At 36.7% G+C, this 17,942-nt stretch overlaps 1 protein-coding gene across 11 annotated transcripts in view; it reads left to right on the top strand.

Annotated features, from left to right (window-relative positions):
• The window catches only part of ATXN10 (ataxin 10), a 108,103-nt gene that overhangs the window by 88,144 nt on the left and 2,017 nt on the right, over positions 1-17,942 (top strand). For all 11 annotated transcript variants that reach the window (XR_003256523.1, XM_026085044.1, XM_026085038.1 and 8 more), the window contains one exon: positions 1,788-1,851. Coding sequence is in view for 10 of the 11 variants with exons in the window: in XM_026085044.1 (XP_025940829.1) it covers positions 1,788-1,851 (64 nt within the window). In the remaining variant the exon portion in view is untranslated. The remainder of the gene's footprint in view (positions 1-1,787; positions 1,852-17,942) is intronic.

The following is a 17,942-nucleotide window of genomic DNA, read 5'->3' as shown; positions in this document are numbered from 1 at the left end:
TTGACAGTGCTTAATCTAGATAAATTTGTACTGTTCAATGTTTCACTGATGGAAAATAAAGGTAACATTCTAGGTGGATCAGAGTTTGGCCACAGAGTAAAAATCAAAGAACCAGTGTCTTCCAAGCATGCAGAACAACTGGATTATTGAAAGGTTTGTTCAAGCTTTGAAGTATGACATCATACATGATGCATAACCTTTGGAAAACACACAAAAATGTTGTAGAAAGAATGTAGATTTTAAAACTTGTTTTATTAACTCTATTTGGTATATGTATTGTTATGCATGTTAGCACAGATGTGCTAATTAGCACTTAAGAGCATTGGTTTTTTGTTTTTTTTTAATGTAAGCCTTGCTTGTCTGTATGTCCATCTCTGCTACTGTTACTTTCTCATGTTACAGTTTGTGACTCTGCAATAAGAAGAAGGAATTCATAAGAGGGATGTACTCAGATTTGTCTCTGAATTCATTTTTTTATTGTTTGGTAATATGTTTTGGTTTTCAGATCTAAATCTCCTCATACCCACCTTTCTTCTTTTATCATGGCACTTGCATTTCAGAAAGTTGATCCATCCTGCAGTGTAAACTTTGATTCGTTGTTTTACATGATACATAAAATACATCTTTTCTTGGACAAAAAAGATGGAAGAGAGAATCCCATCATCAAGCTACATGCTAAAGTGGCATTCTGTCTAAACTATCTTTCTTACCAACTTGTGTTTTGAAATTAAATTTTAAAGGAATAAAGAATTCAAGATTTTGAACAAGTATAGTTTGATGGCTTTAAGAATATAATCAGTTAATGCTAATGCTCTCAGGTCTTTAAAATAACATTACTTTCATTATCAAAAGGCATCCAATGCCTTTATGTTTTAAGAAGATATTACAAAGGTTGAAAAATCACAGATAATATGGAACAGGTTTTTATTTAAATATGTACCACACTTTCTAAAGATATAAATATGCATTGTGATGTAACGTACTACAGTGTGTCTTAAGCAAATAGATTGATTTCTTATGGAATATACATTTATTAAGATAACTGTGCTACATATTTATTGTTAACTTCAGCTTGTTCTGGGGTGTTAGGAGTGTGTGTGTATATGTATGTACAAGTCCGTTAGCATTATATGCTGTTATCTCATACACACGTGTATGTATTAAGATTATCATTTGTGAGTTCATATGGGTATGTGCATATATAAAATTAAAAATGACAGACTTCACCTTTGCTCGTTTTCCAATAACATACTGAAGACCTTATCAAAGGAAAAAATCAGTGATTGCTGTGTGGTATAGTTAAGGATTTGTATCTAGGTACATATAGGTAACACATCACTGTTGAAGGTTGCCTGCAGAACAAGATACAGAAGACACAGGCACCCTCAAACACCAACTAGCAGCTGTGTGTGTATGTGTGTATATTTTACAACCTTTTACTGGTATTTTTTTCACTCAGTAGTTGATTGTGGTTCTTCCAGAAAAAAGACATTATCTATCAGTAAGTATAGCTTTTCTGGCTCGTTGTGAGAAGCACATGACAGAACTTTAATAGAAAATACCTAATTCACACATACTAGAAGGAGGAATGTGAAATTAATGTCTGCTTGTATTAATATTTTGCGATTCTTACTGCTGAAAATACCAGCTTTACTCTGCAATTCATTTTAACAGATCTTTAATACTTTAACAAAACAAACATCTCTGTTAAATTTTTTTAGTATTTCTTGCACGAAACATCAGTATTGTTGAGATTTCTATTAAATTAAGCTTTTCTTTTTATTTAGGTTTGTCAGTTAGATGGCATTCCCTTGATCCTGGACAACTGCAGCATTGATGACAACAATCCTTGTATCCTTTACAAAAGAGTCCTAATCTATTGAATATTGAATATGACTCATTAGAAAAGGTGGGGGAGTTGAATATATGTATGTCAGCATTGCTTTCACTTGGTACCTAAGTCCAACTGGCCTCAGGAATTTCTAGCTTGTTTTTAAATACTTTGTTCAGAAGTGAGTGAGTCAGAAGTGACTTCTTTGTTCAGAAGTTAGTGAAGATGCTTTCATGAACTGGATGCTAAATGAGTTGAACTGTAGTTGTATTCTGTTTCCTAAGATAATACAAACTACTGTTTTACAAATCTCAATTCAGAGAGCTAACTGTGATTGAAATCTGAATTAAGACTATGTTTGGTCATTGTATTAGATCGTAGAGCTTTCACTTCAACTGGTATTTATTCAGCAGACTGAAATAAGTAGCCCATCAATTCTATACACTTACTAAATCAGACTGTGGAAAACTTATCCTAAACATAGAGACATGGCTGGCAACCTATAATGAAAATGTGTATGAGTGAGTGAATTGATGCAGGTTGTTGAAATATTGGAGAGATTTTAAAATAAATAATGTTTCATATTTTATACTTTTTCCTGGAGTTTAAGAGCAGTGGCTTTCTTAAGAAAGATTGTTGTTAAAAGAAAATAATTTTAAATTGCAGATAAATAGTTAAATAGTCTTTTTTTTAAAATCTTATCTCTTCCTGAACTGCATTGGGTGAATTATTACTTACTGTCAGCTGATCTTTAACTCCTTTTAAGGTTCTTAGAAGTACATCTGGAAATCAAATGCCATTCCCATCTAGAGTAATGTCAGCTTGCTTATACTGAACACACAAAACTGATATTTTTTTTTTATTAAATTGAAAATAAAAGCTCACTTTTTAACAAGTATCATAAAAATAAGACAGTTGTGAAAATGTTGCATGTTCTCACATTTGCATGCTGTAGTACATCATCTACATATGTGTAACATTAAAGAATGGATTAATTTAGGGACAAGTGGTAACAAGATCTTAAAAAGCTGGATGAAGGAGTATCAGGAGTGTTAAGTGTTCTCTGAGTTCCTCACTTTGTTACTTTACACGTAAGGTTTCTTCTTTCTTCACTGTACATATAGTTTGAATCCTAATGGCATGTTTCTTGACAGTGCACCAAGTAGCAGTGCACCAAGTAGCATGACCTGTTTCTGGTAAGGGGCACTGCCAGATGCAGTGGAAAGGGCAGGGGAAGTTTATCTTTCCCCAAGTGGAAGAGGGGCCCTGAGAAAACCTAGAATGGAGTTTTGCCCTGAGTTACTGTTCCTTTGCTGTAAAGTGCAGCTGTGCAACAACTTTTAGAATCTTTTTTAAGGAATAATCCTTCATTTTAGCAGTTAATAAAAGGGGATGAAGTTTGAGGCCTTCAAAGGGTAATTTACAATGCTGAAAGAAATGAAAATAAAATACCATGGGAGGCTTTACTGCTCTTTAGGCAATTGTGAAACTTCTTACACTTTTTGATACAAGCTGACATTTTATGGCTGAATTATAAACTTCTTACCAGAAGATAAAACATCACTTACTTGGTTTTAAAGACTTACTAAATATAATGAGACTTCTTAATATGAGCTTTCATCACTAATACATAGCTTACTTTTTCAGATAGCTGATACTGTAGCATTTGGGAAGTGTGTGGACTAGCCTGCTGTGACAAGCTGCGCTGTGTCAGCTTTTGGAGCACATTTTCTGGCTACTGTATTTATCATTTTGGCCTAGAGCTATTCCTAGCACTATCCTGCTGCATGAAATGAATACTCCTCTGTTTCCCTCCTGCCTCTAACATTCCTCATCTGTTGCGTTCTCAGCATGTCTCACCCTGGGAAGCAAGAAGAGGAGTTGAAGTTTGTATCAGTCTCTAGTTTTATCTGTTTGGTAGCACATTCTGCTGCTTCCAGGCACCACAACTTAACTCCTCAGTAGCATGTAGGTGCCCAACTCCATTGCGTAAGATTTCTGTGAAGAGATTTGATTGTTTCCTTCCTCCTTCTGTGCACCCAGTTTCAGTGTGGAACAAGTCTGTTTTGTGATGCTTTTAAAACAGAACAAAACTCTTACTGAGACTAGAAAGGCTACTTACTTAGAATTAAAACATCCTAAAATTGCCCACATTGTAACTTTGTGATTCATAGTGAACACATTTTGTCTGCTTTCTCTTTTCAAGAAGGATTAATTAATAGGAAGTGTGTAGGCAGCTCTTGAGATAGATGTTGAGAGGGAGTTGCTGAAATTCAACTAGGATCATGCAGTGGTACTGAGGTTTGCCAGGATGATGTAGAATGCTGCAAGGGAAAGCTTGGTGTAACCCTTCACCAAGGATTCCTTCAGGAAGTCATGTCCAGAAATTTCTCTTTTCGTTCTGATTTCTAGTGCCTGTTTTTGCAGATTAGGGCTGTGTTTCTCAGATTTCTCGTTGGAGAAAGCTGACTGGAAGAGTTCCAACCATATTCCTTTTATATAAGAACTTCTTAGATTTCCTACTAGACACTTGGTAGATGCACATTTTCATTTGGGGTTTATCTATTTTGGAGACATCCGTAAGAGCCCTATAGTTAGGATTTCATTGTGCTTTCTGCTTAAAAGAGAGTTAATATAGCTATTTTCCAAATTTCAGTAGCTGAGTTCTGCCTCCAACTTCCACATACAAAATTTTCCAAAGGAAAATATAATTGTTGTGGTAAGTGATATAACTTTTTCTGGGGGAAATAAAATTAAAAATTATTTTTCCCTGAAGTATGCAATTCATTAGAAGCCGGACTGTCATGTTAGATATTAAAAATTCTTTATTACCTTCTAGAGAGGAGAGGTCTTTTGATAAATTTTATGGATAACATATGGAAACATATTGAAAGAGGAGACAGGTCTGCTCTTAGATTTTCTAAATAAATTCCTCTTTGTAAACTTGTCATTACCTTAAAATTGCATCCTTTGAGAGCTTGAACAGTTTTGTAATGTGCATAGAGATATCAGGAGGTTCATCTCTTATAAGCTTGCGAGCTGAAATTCAACTGAAATGTTTGCATTACTTTAGCTTCTTGAGTTTGTATTCATCTTTTGGTGTCCAGTTTGGGAGAACTGTTGTGTTGTGTAATTACATCTTGAACAGACTTGTATCTTTAAAAGTTATACTAACTGATAGTAGTTTTTCCATCAGGAATGTTCACAGGTTAAAAAAAACAAATGAAAAACCTCATTAGTAGCAGTCATGAAGTTGACTGTGGATAGTTATAATACAAACTTTCCATACCTCTTGCAAAGATTCTTTGAATCTATATATTAAATTTTCAACTAATAAAAGTTTGCATGGTTCCAAGTAAATTTAATGCAGTAATGCTGATAGATAACATTTTCAACTGTTACCTGTCAGGCTTTTAACACAGGGGAAAAGGTAAATGGAGAGGGACTGGGGAGATATGGTTCATTATAGGTCTTGTGGTCTGAAGAGTTAAACTTCAAAGAAGGGTTGAATGCCACTTTAATTTTTTCGATACCCTGTAAATGTTCCATCTTGGATTCACTGCATCCTAATCATAACTGTGGCTGGGAATCCAAAAGAAGAAGAAAAGAAAAAGATGTTTCAAAATGCAAGTGAACTTGTTTACCTTTAGATTAAGGAGAGGTAGTATGAAAGCCTACTTTTCCATTCTTTCATGAAGTAGCTTTTTGTTTTTGAAAACTCAGTCTGTTATTCTACTTGTGAAGAGTCAGGAGCATTGTGCTTTATTCATGTTACCTGTGTTTAAAAACTAAATAAATAAAACCTGACACTGAACAGCAGAGTGGGTTGGAGATACCCGTGTGGGAAATACCAGTAGAAATTTACTTCAGATTCTACTTTTCAGGATATTTGGTTAGGAAGGGGGTCCTACAAGAAAATGTCTTTTATTCTGCTCCCTGAGACACCATCTTCCTCATTTCTGACAGGCTATAGTATCTGACAAGAGCCTTTCTTTTCATACATGTCTTTTACCTCTTCCTAAGCTCTTACCACTCCTTCCAGCATCATTTCTGACTTTTCAGTTACCACTTGCTTAAGGCGAATGTAAGGAGGGAGGCCAGCCCATAAGGCCACTCTGATCAAAAAACTGCTGACCCTAATCGTACAAAAAAGGTGCTTATGCAAGACTGTATGTAAACAGGCATGTTTATTATTGAAGAGTTTTCAATTTGCCTTAACTAATTTTGGCATTCTTTGTAAGTTGCTGAGTTTTTGTGGGGGGGGGGGGGGTTGTTGTGTTTTTTTGCTCTTTCCTAACCTTTAGGCTAATGAGCAGCCCACAAAGATCTGCTCCTTTTTTTTCTTTCCCTCCTCCCTCCTCCCTCCTCCCTCCTCCCTCCTCCCTCCTCCCTCCTCTGCTAATGTTGGCAGCATTAGCAAAAGGGAAGCCTATAGTTGTTGTGGATCTGTGCACATAGAATCTTTAGTGAGAATAATGGATAAAAGCATAGAAAATATAAGTTAATTTTCAGATACTCCTTCCCTAGACTTCTTCCATTATATTCAGTCTGAAAGTCATCTAAGAGGTAGATTGAAAATACTTTTGACTTCATGGCAGCAGCAAGTATAATTGTGGTTCATGAAACTCCTGGCTAAAGCTAGAAGAAATCAAGTTGCTATGGTCAACAACAATGGCAGCTTGTTTTTGTGAGATGCCAGGAAAGACTTTTGGGGTAACTGACAGACATTTTATTTCTAAGTTACAGAGTGCAACCTAAAAGAGGCCACATACTGTGAAAAAGCCTCACAGCTGAATAGAAGCCAGTAGAAAGCAAAAATAGGAGTATGATTTCACCTTTTAGAGTAAACCATCACACTGAGCTATTGAGTTGAGCTATTTCACGTTAAATGTGGCACTAGCTCTTTTGTATGTTAGCAAGGAAAGACAGAATAATGTTATATCAGTAATGAATGCCTTTCTTTGGAAAGCTCGCTTTAGGCACTACCAGTGCATTTAGCAGTTTTAGGTGAATCATTTGATTTTTGTAGTTTCATAAGCATGCATGAAATAATATTGTTTCAATGGATATGATCAGTGCAAAGGACTTAGATTGATGAAAACAGTAGTGACCTCTCCATGCACAGTCAAGATGCCCACTTGGAAGAAATTGGCCTTTTCCTCATCCCATCGAGGTTTGCCTTGCTCTGTGAGCAAGTCTTGAAGTCTGCCTGGGCTAAATAGAAGTGTATTAATTGGTAGAGTGCTACAGTTTTGCATTATCAGAGGTTTTGTTGCTTTTACCCTTATTCTCAGACACAGAGCGCTATTAGAACCTTATTTTCTCTAAACCAGTGCTGATTGGCCCTATGACTTTAACAAAAAGGTAGATACTAAGTTTTTAGTGATACAGAAGTGTTTGGGGACCTACAGGCTGGCAGTGAAAGAATGGGACTTGCCAGCACACGTGAGGACCAAGAATTTATTTGCCTGTGCCTTTAGGCTCATAGCGCCAAAGATGACAACACAAAATAGCAGCTGAGTTTTTTATGAAAAATAAAAATGGTCAAGTAAGAAGATATCACTGTGTGTTCATAGTAGTCCGAATCAATTCTTACATGCTGAGCATTTTTCTTTAAGAGCCTATAAAGTCTGGAAGCTTTCTGGTTTATGGTATTTACACAGAGAAGGAGCTATGCTAAAATTTGTGCATCTTACAATTATAGTCAGATGAACTGGTCAAGCTAAGTGCTAGAAGAGGCACAAACATGCTTATCCTTTGAGCAGTATTCTTTGAGCCTCTGACAGGGGCTTATTTCTTTCACCTTGTTCAGCAGACCAAATCCTATCTTGCTGCTGCAAGTTTTCTGTGAGTTCTATGTAGGTATAATTTGTTAGATAGTATTGGAGCCTATAGTATCTGTGTGGCTCACAAGGGAGTCCCTCAGTGTTGTATGATAAGGATTTCTTTAGCTGCAGTAGTGGGCCAGTTTCCTAAATGGTTCCCAAGAGGTTTCAACCCTCTTGTTATTTCTGAGAGCGAAAGGGGAAAAACACAGCTATTCCCAAATACTGCTTTTATTTTTATTTTTAGTTGGGAAGGTCTTCGGCCTCCCCATGTCTATTCTCACTGTATGTGAGGGAGTCTTTACACTCATGAAGGAAGTATTGCAAGTAGCTGGTCTTGATCTTACTGAAATATTAGTGGACTAAAGAGGACTTTCCAGTCTAAGCAGGATTTGTCTATAGGGTATTAAATAAGGTACCCAGAGTGGCATTATTGTAAAGCTCTGAAGAGTGAGGATCTAGGTGCATGGTCCCTGCTGAAGGGAATAGGAGGTATTCATGTGACCTAATCCCATTTTAAATCATTCTGGACTCTGTCTTCTGATCTGAATAGCTGGAATAATACAACTTCCATGACTTAACCCATTGTTTGTCTTCTCTCTATGTTGAAACTCTTTGGAGTAGGACTCACCTAACAAGGTGACAGAAGAACCAAGAATAAAACTACCACATCAGCGTTAAGCATGGTATTTGGTAGATTTAAATTCTAACTCTAAGATTGCAGTTACGAAATGTTTATTTTGTTATGGGAAAATACCTACTTTAGAATGAGAACAAAAACTTAAGGTTTTCATATTAGATGTTCTCCATCTACTAGTGATATCAGTAACCCATGCTGTTACCTGACAATCTCGATGTCAAAAATGGTCCTCTTTCTTATGAAAAAGACTAAGACCACAGGAGCGGTTTGCAGCACTGAAACAGATTCTGTGGGAAATGAAAGTTTTCTCTCTCACACTCTCTCTCTCCCCCCCCCGCTTGTTGATTGGGGAGGAAAATTGAGAGTTAGAGTTCTGGCATTTAATTTCCAGCTGCAATTTATACGTAGTATGACTTAATCAGGTTCTTTAGAGCACTGCGTACTTTAGCATACTTTTTCAGTAAATCAAATTGATGCTCTGCTATGAATTTTAATTAGCTCATAATTCCCAAACACAGTAGGTCCTTGGCTCCACTCTGGAGGAAATGTCTAAATCCTTAGAATTATTTTTTTAGAGATTTTTATGCCATAATTGACCACACATTAATTTCGTGTTTGGATATTTAACAAAGCTATAATCCCTAGTGGCATATTTCAGGTTACTGATTCCTTAATTTCAGGATGCACTTTATTCAGTGCACCTGCAGGATGAGAAAAATGCTTAAATTGAAAGCTCACTGGACAAAAAGTATTAATTTTGTTGAGAATATATAAAATACTAAAACAGATTTAGACGTAAATTGGAAGTCTGTTCTTCAGTACCACTCCTACCCAGTTCCTGCAAGTGACAACTGTCATCATTAATGAAGGCATGTGATGTACAGGGTCTCACCTGGACAGAGCTGGAGAACGTAACAAAGGTATACAAACTACAAGAAGGCTCTTACAAATGTTACATTATAATATTTTAATCCCTTGAGAAGATTAATGTCTGTAGACACTAACTCGTGCATGTAAAAGTAAAGAATTAACGTTAATAACTGTTTCTAAACCAAATATTGTTATATTTGTCCTCTGCCCTAATCCTGTTGGTGGACTTACATCCATGACAGGCTTGAATTTTTGAAAGAAAGTGGATCTTCAGTTACCAGGCACACTGAAAAAAGAAACAGAGAAAATATAGTATTTCACTGCTTTTATAACAGCTTGCTTGATTTTTCTGTAGACTTTCTTTTAAAAAATTCCCCTCTGGGCTGAGACAAAGCACTAGAAATTTGAAACCTAAAGGTTTTAGGTTTTTTTAAATAAAGCTAGGAGTGGTTCAAAAATATTGTTGAGAATAGAATGCCTTCTACAACCACCTTATCATATTTCAGTCTGTCTTCTTGACATGGTTTCTTGCATGCCTCCCAAGAATATGGCCAGTGCTCTGCATCATATCTTTATTCAAAAATTTTCCTGTTGTCCCATTTTTGGTCACTATTATTACTAAAACAGTCTGTAACTTCAGCTAGTGAGCGTATTGTCCTATGTAGCTACTTCCTGATCATTAGATCTTTTTCTCTCTCTCCCTCAGATCTTTGTCTAGATTTTATTCTTTCTATTTCCTTAATGTTTTCCAAAACCTGACCTTGCCTTCCTACCTCACTAAGGGTATATTTGCTGTCCATTCCACTGGCCAAATTAATTTGTTCTTGTTTCTTAACGATCTCAGATCTCCTCAAGGAGATGCAAACATTCACTGAAATTCTAGCAGATATAACTGTAACTAATGGTTATTTTGCAAAACACAGGGAAAAAAATGTAGTTGGTTATATTTTTAGTTGCACATTTCAAAACACCCATTTGTTTAACTGTTGTTATTGTTGGACACACACTGAGAGACGTTATCTGGTGTCAATGAGACTAGAATGGGAGTTCCATTTACCTTCATTGTTTTGATTATTTGTCATAAAATGATACTGGAAAGTACTCAAAGCAGCAGAAGCAGGGATTACACCACATACGTTTTTCAGAGACCCTGAATCAATAAAATGCCTGCATAGTCATAAGTCATAATTTAAAAAAAATTGGCAGCCTAAGCAGCAAAAATGAATGTGTCATATTCATGGTTTTAAGCTAGTATTACAAGTTTGAGTATAGGAAAAAGTAAACTAGAGGTTATGGCTTAATTTTTTTTAAGTTTTGTAAGCTTTGGCATAACGGGCATTATTATAAAAATAGCCTGACAAAGCTAAACCAGTACTGTGGCTTGAGTAGCTCTAGAGTACTGGACTGGACAGAAATATTGTGTTTAATTTTTCAGTATGGAAAGGTATGTTGGTATTGACTGCTTTTGAATCCCACAGAGCACGAAAGGAGGCACACAGAATATGGATTAAACGTTGTTTAGCTGGCAGACATTAAAAACTAATAGCAGCCTGGATATATAATTATGTTCAGTGATGCCTTGTGTGATCTGTTAACCCAGAAAAACTAGTGATTTGGGGAAAAAATCCCAAAATTGCTCTAGGTAAAAATGTCTCGGTAACCAAAATTGGTGGAGTAATAAATAGCACTTTAATGAACATTGGGTATCATGTAGCTGGAGATCACTGAAGTGAGCTGTATGTAGTTAAAATACAGTCAAGCCTTGGAACTAAAATGGACCTTATGATTTGGGTCTGCATGTCAGAACTGAGCAATGCTGAAAAAGTACTTTTGAATGATCTGAAGAGCCTGGACTCTAGTTGCAGGAGTGTAGCTAGGAATGAGAGGGCAACTGAATGTTGTGAGGTTTTGGTTTTATTTTCTTCTAGACTACTGGGGAAGAGCCAGAAGGAGCAGGCAACTGGGTATTGCATCTGTAGTCAGCAATAATAGCAAATTTTGGTGGACTGTGGTATGAAATTCTTGTATCTGTGCTTCAAAGGGCATCCTTAAAAGTTCAAATGGAGGGAAGAGGTACAAGAATTATGCAAAGTTTGGTGTACCTGCCTCAATTTCGCTGTTTTGTTCACGTAAAAGACTCTTACTAGGTGCCTTGATCTTGGTCTGTGAAATTTCTTTTCTTAATCTATCTATAATAAAAATCAGTGGTTGGAAACAAATGCTAAACAAATTTAAAGTAGAAGCAAGTCACAGGCTGTAATGAACTGGAACAGTTTACCCAGGGACACAGTGACATCTTCCAGTCAAGACTGGATGCCTTTCAGAAAAAGACAGAAAAATATCCTGTGCATGAAACAGAATTGACAGACTTGATTCAAGAGTCACTGTTGAACTTAAGTGGTCTGTATGATGTGCAGAACTGTTGGACAAAAGAAGTGCCTTTGTCCATTCTGGTTTTAAAGTATATTTGTTGGTGACAGATGGTTAAGTGGAAGAAAATTCATTGAAAATTATACATGAGATATAACATACTTATCTATTCTATTATATAGAATATTAGGCCAATTTTAGGGGAACCTGTGTACCGCAAGGCCATTTTTAAGAAATGGATCCATCATTAAAGCTAACTGAATAGATGGGAAGTTAGGAAGCTGGCATAAGTATAGGTAGCTAGAAAGAATGTGTTTAGCTGGTAGAGAGATAAGTGTGGGAGGTTAGTGAAGCCTTGGGGAACTGGAAGAATATTCAGTGTACAGTTGTTTTCTGCTACAGATGCTTTTTTATTTCTGTAGGCTGTGAATTACTGAGAATGTTGCTTAGTATAGGATTGATTTCTGATTACTTCAAACAGAATAGTTTTCTCCATTTGCCTATTCTGAAATAATATCACTTGAAACCTTGCTCCGGCAAAACAGGCCTATTCTGCTGAGCATAATCTTACCTGTAAACCCCAGTTCAGGTTTTTGGGGATAGGCATTTTTGTCCTTACTGAAATATTTTGTGGAGGCAGATTGGTATGTGGAATGCTTGCAATAAGCACCAGCAGCCCACCCTAATCTTTCTGTCCTAGAGTCCGAAAGGGCTGCCTGCTTGCTGCAGGTGCCTAATCGTGCATTTCTAATGAAGTTTTGCTGCCACATAGCGGTGGAGCTTGAAGCTTGTTTGGAGGTGGATGGCCCAAACATCCTGCTGATCTCTTAGAGCAGGTGAGAGTTACCTGTGGTAGAAATGAACCTCTCCTTTCTGTTCCACAGCATTACAAATGCCCTCCATAGAGGCTGTGATCAGGAATAGATTGCACCTCCAGCCTCCAGTGGAGCTTCTCCAGCTTGGAGGTCTCTAGATTAGGTGAGTTGTGCTAAGTTGGCTCTGCAGCAGTCAGGTCAAGCAGGGGACAGAAGGACCATTCCCAGCTGATAGGGCGCTGTCTGTTTCAAGCTTTTAAACCCAGAAGGTGGTGATTGCAGTCATTGATGATGATATCTGCTGTGCAATGTGCTAAATAAAAATACAAGCAACCAAAATATTTTAGGCCTTTTTATTGCAAATTCTAGACATAATATTTTAAGTTTGAATAGGTTGAATTCCTCAAGTTTTCTGATGCTGACAATTTAATGTCAGGAATAAACAAATCCATATCATTTATCCTAAAAATATGAATGAGCTTCTTTAAAATAAGTAAATAAAAATTAAGATGATATCCTTAGTTCTTTGTGTTCTTTGGGCTTACTTTCTTGGTAAGGTCTTAAACAGACATGAAAATTAAGTACAAAGGTAAAGGAGGAGTTGGAAGGAATTGCCATAATCTTACACAGCTTCTAGGACTTCATAAAACTACTAATCCCCGATAGGAAGAAATGGGTAACTTGCAGCTCTTTGTAAGCAATTTGGCTGGCAGTGAGGGACCAAAATGCTGAATGTCTACTACGTGTGGTCAATCACGGCCCATTGATCCAAACTGTGACTAAGAGTGCCAGTAGCTGTCTAGAGACCTCTTTTAATGGTGAGAAGAATTATCTTCAAGTTGCTGTGATACACAAGTACTTAAAAGGACTGAAAGACTTGAAGGGAAAAGCATTTATTTCTTTTCAGTGTGGTCCAGTCAGGTCTGTAAGTGGAAGTGATTCTTTTAATGTGATGCTTTAGTATTTCATTCTTGCCAGTAGAACATTTAGTGAGAATTGGATTATGTGTTGAAGACTGGAAAGAAATATAATTAGCAAGAACTGTATTTTAATTATCTTTGGTTTCTAGCCCTATAGACATGTTCCAGACAAGCTCTTATAGAAGTTGAACTGCTCTAGCTGTTACATAAACAGCCCATTTGGTTAGGATTCCAAAGTGTTTTCATTGTCTTTCTTGATAAGATGTTTGTATCTCTTCCTATAATTGGTTAAAATTAAGTTAATATTTAAATAGTCAAAAATCTGCTTTGAATGAGGTAATGGAATTAGACAAGTGATATCCTCTCTTACTCATTAGGCAAAATGGCACTGAAGGAAGAGAGTTTCATAAGTAATCATTTAATTATAGAAAATCAACTGCAGTGCAGGCTGTCTAACTAAAAAAAGTGGTGTGTAAGGCTTGTAATGAGACGAGTTCTCCACCAAGGATATTATATTTAGAAATCCCTCAGGATTAATAAATACAAAAAGGACTTAAGAAAAACTATGTACACATTTCAGTCGTCTTGTCATTCTTCTTCAGTATCCTACAGCAGTTAATACAGAACTTTTTAAAACTTACTACTTGCCTTTTTCAAGCCAATTTACTTTCAACATTACTTATGCATTGTTGTATATCTGCCTAGTCAGAGTCAAATCTCAGTAATGACTGTAACTATTATGCCTACTATTTTTCCTCCATAGATTTCAAATTGTTTTATAGAACAATTCATAGAGGTTCTGATGCCCAAAGTGGACTTTCCAATAAGTTTTGGCCCAAACTGGACCTCCTAATATGAGAATAAAAGGATGGAATACTTTCCTTGGGAAACGGTTTATAGGTCCTACTCTCCAGTCATGCATCACAGTAGGATATCGTTTAGTGACTCCTGACAGCATGCGTTTGTATTTTTATACCGTACTAAACTTCTAAATCAGTCATTCAGCTTCTAAATCAGCCACACAAAATGCTATTGCTAGCCTTGATTCTAACAACATGTTCTGGCAGAATTCATGAGAAATAAAACAACAGAAACGTGAAATGTTCCCTTTGCAATTAGTGGATAAACTACCTCAGGACTCAAGGGGCATAGAATTTAATAGTTTGTTGTGCTGATTCCAGAGAGTAAAATATTTCATCCTTTAAGGCAGACTGCCAGCTAATTTTCTCCTTCTCTCTTCCTTTCTCTCTCTCTTCCCCCTCCCTGCCAATTGAAATTTTGACCCAGAGGAGGTTAGTTGTTACATTGTAAACTGCTGTATGAAGATTTCTTACAGAAGCATGGAACATAGAACAAATTGGTTCAGTTTTGTTATTGTTTGTATAAGTCAAGATAACATACAGTAGTGTTCTGTGTACTGAATGATTTTGGAAAAGATACTATAAACATGTACAAATGTTTGCTTTCATTACTTAAACACATGTAGCCCATTAATGAAGCTCCTGCAAAATGAAATTAAAATTTCAGTTTCTTTTCTTTTTTATGTCCTCTCTACCATGAAAGAGATATTTTAATTTTCACTTCCTTGTATATAATATTAATTAATTTGACACTGCAGTATGTCATCTTAGAAAAATCTAGACAAGTTTACCCAGTCAAATCTACCAGGCTTGCTGCATTTCTTTTCTTTTATGTAGCTTCACAACAAACAGGCTCATGCTCTTATTTGTAGTAACTATGGAAACTTTAGAAGCTGTCTTTCTAAAGCTGAGTATACAATAAAGTGCTTAAAGTGTTGGTAGGATTAGAGACTCTAGAATATGTTTAATTTTCTCTCTGTGTCTCTATCTTTGGAGAGGAGCAAGAGGGTAATGTGAATATTAGCTGGGGACTAGCTTTAATCTCTGCTGACACTTAAGTCTGTCTAGGTCTGCACACAGCCATCCAAAGGTCTTAGCCTCACACAGCATGTGAATAAGGAAAATCATACATATTCATGACTGAATTTACAATGAAAAACCTACATACAGAAAAGAGTTTTTGAATGAATGAAAACGTTATTGAAACCATTTTGCAGCTTCAGCTACAGTAGTCAATAATGATAAATGCCATAATGATGATAGAGTTCATAAGATAATGGAGATGTCTTAGATATTATGTAAGCATGAATGGATATGATAATAGGAAACCATCATTTGCTGCAGGTTTTAGCAGTGTTTTTGTGCTGAAGGACATAAAGATGGTGGTAACAGCACTATTCCCAAGACTAATGCAAAAAATTTTTACTGAGTATTCTTTCCTGTGTGTGGCACTTTGTGTGAGAGAACTGTTACTTGTTGAAAATTACATCTTTTTTTAGTGGGTATTCTTCTATGCAAGTGAAATTCAGAGCTGTATTTTAGGAACTCAGCCAGTGAAGTCTGCTCCTTCTCCAAAAAGCAGAGCCAAGGAAGGTGATACTATGTTTCTCACAATTCACTGGGGGAACTTACGTTACTTTCTGTCATTTGCAAAATGTCCTAAAAGAGACCTAGGAAAGATCTGCTAGGTGTCGCTTGCACACTTTACCATTCTGGTGTTTGATCTCACCATTGGAGCTGATGAGTGAGATTCTGCTTATATATGCTTTGATTTCTTTGATATTTTAGTGTTTTTTCATATGCTCAGATATGTAATCCCCAGTGGAAATATTCCGCTCATATATCTTTGGCACTTGTCTAATCATTTAACCCTAGTAGTGGTGCACTGACCAAAGAGAATAGATTGGTATTTTCTATCATGTTCCCCTATTAAGGCTTTGATGTGATGCATGGTTTTTTATTTTTTTCTTAATTTCTCTCCTGTGTCATCACCCCACCTGAATCCAGCCTTTTGCCAGAAATTTTAAATTGAAGGAGGTGTGCAGCATGTTTCCTCATGAAGTCCAAAGAACTCTGTCAGAAAAAAAAGCTCTGTAGTTGGTATTGCTTTGCCATTTTTGGTTTCTAGTTCTGGGCTGCTTGAATCTGAAAATAAGTAGAAACTACTACTAAAAGACAGGGGGCTGTTTCACTGCTGCATGTCAGTGCAGGACTGTTCCCTAGCATCCATGTTTCCTGTGATGTTTGTCCAAGCTACTCTTTCATTTGAATCTTGTCCTCTGTGTTGAGGATTCCTTGTGTGCTTTTTGTTTCAATCCCTCTCTGTCCTCTTTTGGCATCTGAGTAGTTCTGTGGTTAGATATTGCTCATAAACTGTTATTTTTCTGCCTTTTGTATTCTCTGTTTGTCATTTCCCCTCTCTTAAAATTAAGATTGCTACTCTTGCTACAGGCTGTTTGTCCACCTGTTGTATCGGTCACCCTGTAGGGAGAGACTGCCTGTGCTGAAAAGAGTATAAGCCTATGGGGGGCAAGGGGAGGCAATAGTGGGGAAAGGAGCAAGGTAGGCACAACAGTCAGTGCAAGATGCACAGAGAAAATAGTAAGAGAGACTAGTAAGAGAAAATAGTAAAGATCACTATAAGAATGTGTGCGCAGTGCCTGGTGCAGTAGTTCTGAATTTTCCAAATGCAGTCATGATAGATTTTGTAAGACCATTGAAAGTCCAGTTCCTTTATTGTATTCTTTTGGCTGAAGTTCCCACCTTCCTCAGTTGAGTTTTCCCCTCCAATCCCCCCAGCAAATGCCCATAAGAACACTACCTTATCTCTATTCTTAGACACTGTCCAACCCAAAAGACGTCAAGGAGATGAGTAAATTATGCATATTCTTCTACTGGATGTGAAGCTACATGTAGTAAATAATTGGTGCCCTGCAGGCAAACCACTTTTGTATAATTCAGAATGGCTTGCCTCCCATATGGGTAACTTGGGAAAGATTATATCATAACATAGCTTTTCAGCTGCTGAATTGGGGCTAATATCTCTGACACTTCATAAAATGAGCACTGTAGTTCACTTGGAAGATGCCTGACTGATAATCCTGAGAATTTAAATCCTTTGTCTGTGGCCCTGACATGTGCCTCAATCCTGGCCTCAAGGGACCACCTTAGAAGGTGAATAAGTTGCAGCTTGTGCCCGTGTGAACATGAGCAGGAGCTACTAGCTGGTGATCTTGGTGTCTGTTCTGTTGATGAGTTAGTAAAAGCACCCAGGCACATGGAACTGAATTTAGGTAACATTAAAAGCTAGATATTTTTAAGTGTTTCCCGCATTATTTATGCTATTCACCATTGTTAGCATGGGTAGAATATGTTTCTCTTTTTCTGCATGTTTCTTCAACTTTTACAGTGAAAATAATCAGTCGTCATCTTTGCTTGTACCTGATTTACAGCTTATTTTGTTTGCTTGTTCTTGAGTGTGCAGTGTTGAAATGTTAGGATTGCAAACACTATGATTGACTTTTTTCTTTCTTTTTTCTTTTTAACCTTACTAGGAAGATCATTGGAACATTTCAATTACCTGTAATTTTGATTTAAAACAATATGTCCTATTAATTCCTGCAGTTCACTTGAGTTTTTTATTCCAGATAAAACCTAGTAAGCTCACCTGAAGTTAATCGACATACCTCAATTAAACTTAAATTACCTCATATGCAAGTATTTGCAGGTTTGGAGTCATAACCTGTAAATGTCTTTCTTTTCTAAACCCTTGACTTTGACTGTTTTTCAGGGTTTGAGGTTTTTTGTTTCT

The sequence above is a fragment of the Apteryx rowi genome, unplaced genomic scaffold (genome assembly GCF_003343035.1).
Source record: "Apteryx rowi isolate R43461 unplaced genomic scaffold, aptRow1 scaffold_659, whole genome shotgun sequence".
Classification (NCBI taxonomy): domain Eukaryota; kingdom Metazoa; phylum Chordata; class Aves; order Apterygiformes; family Apterygidae; genus Apteryx; species Apteryx rowi.
Note: the sequence above shows the minus strand (reverse complement) of the source record. Positions and strands in the feature narration are given on the sequence as shown.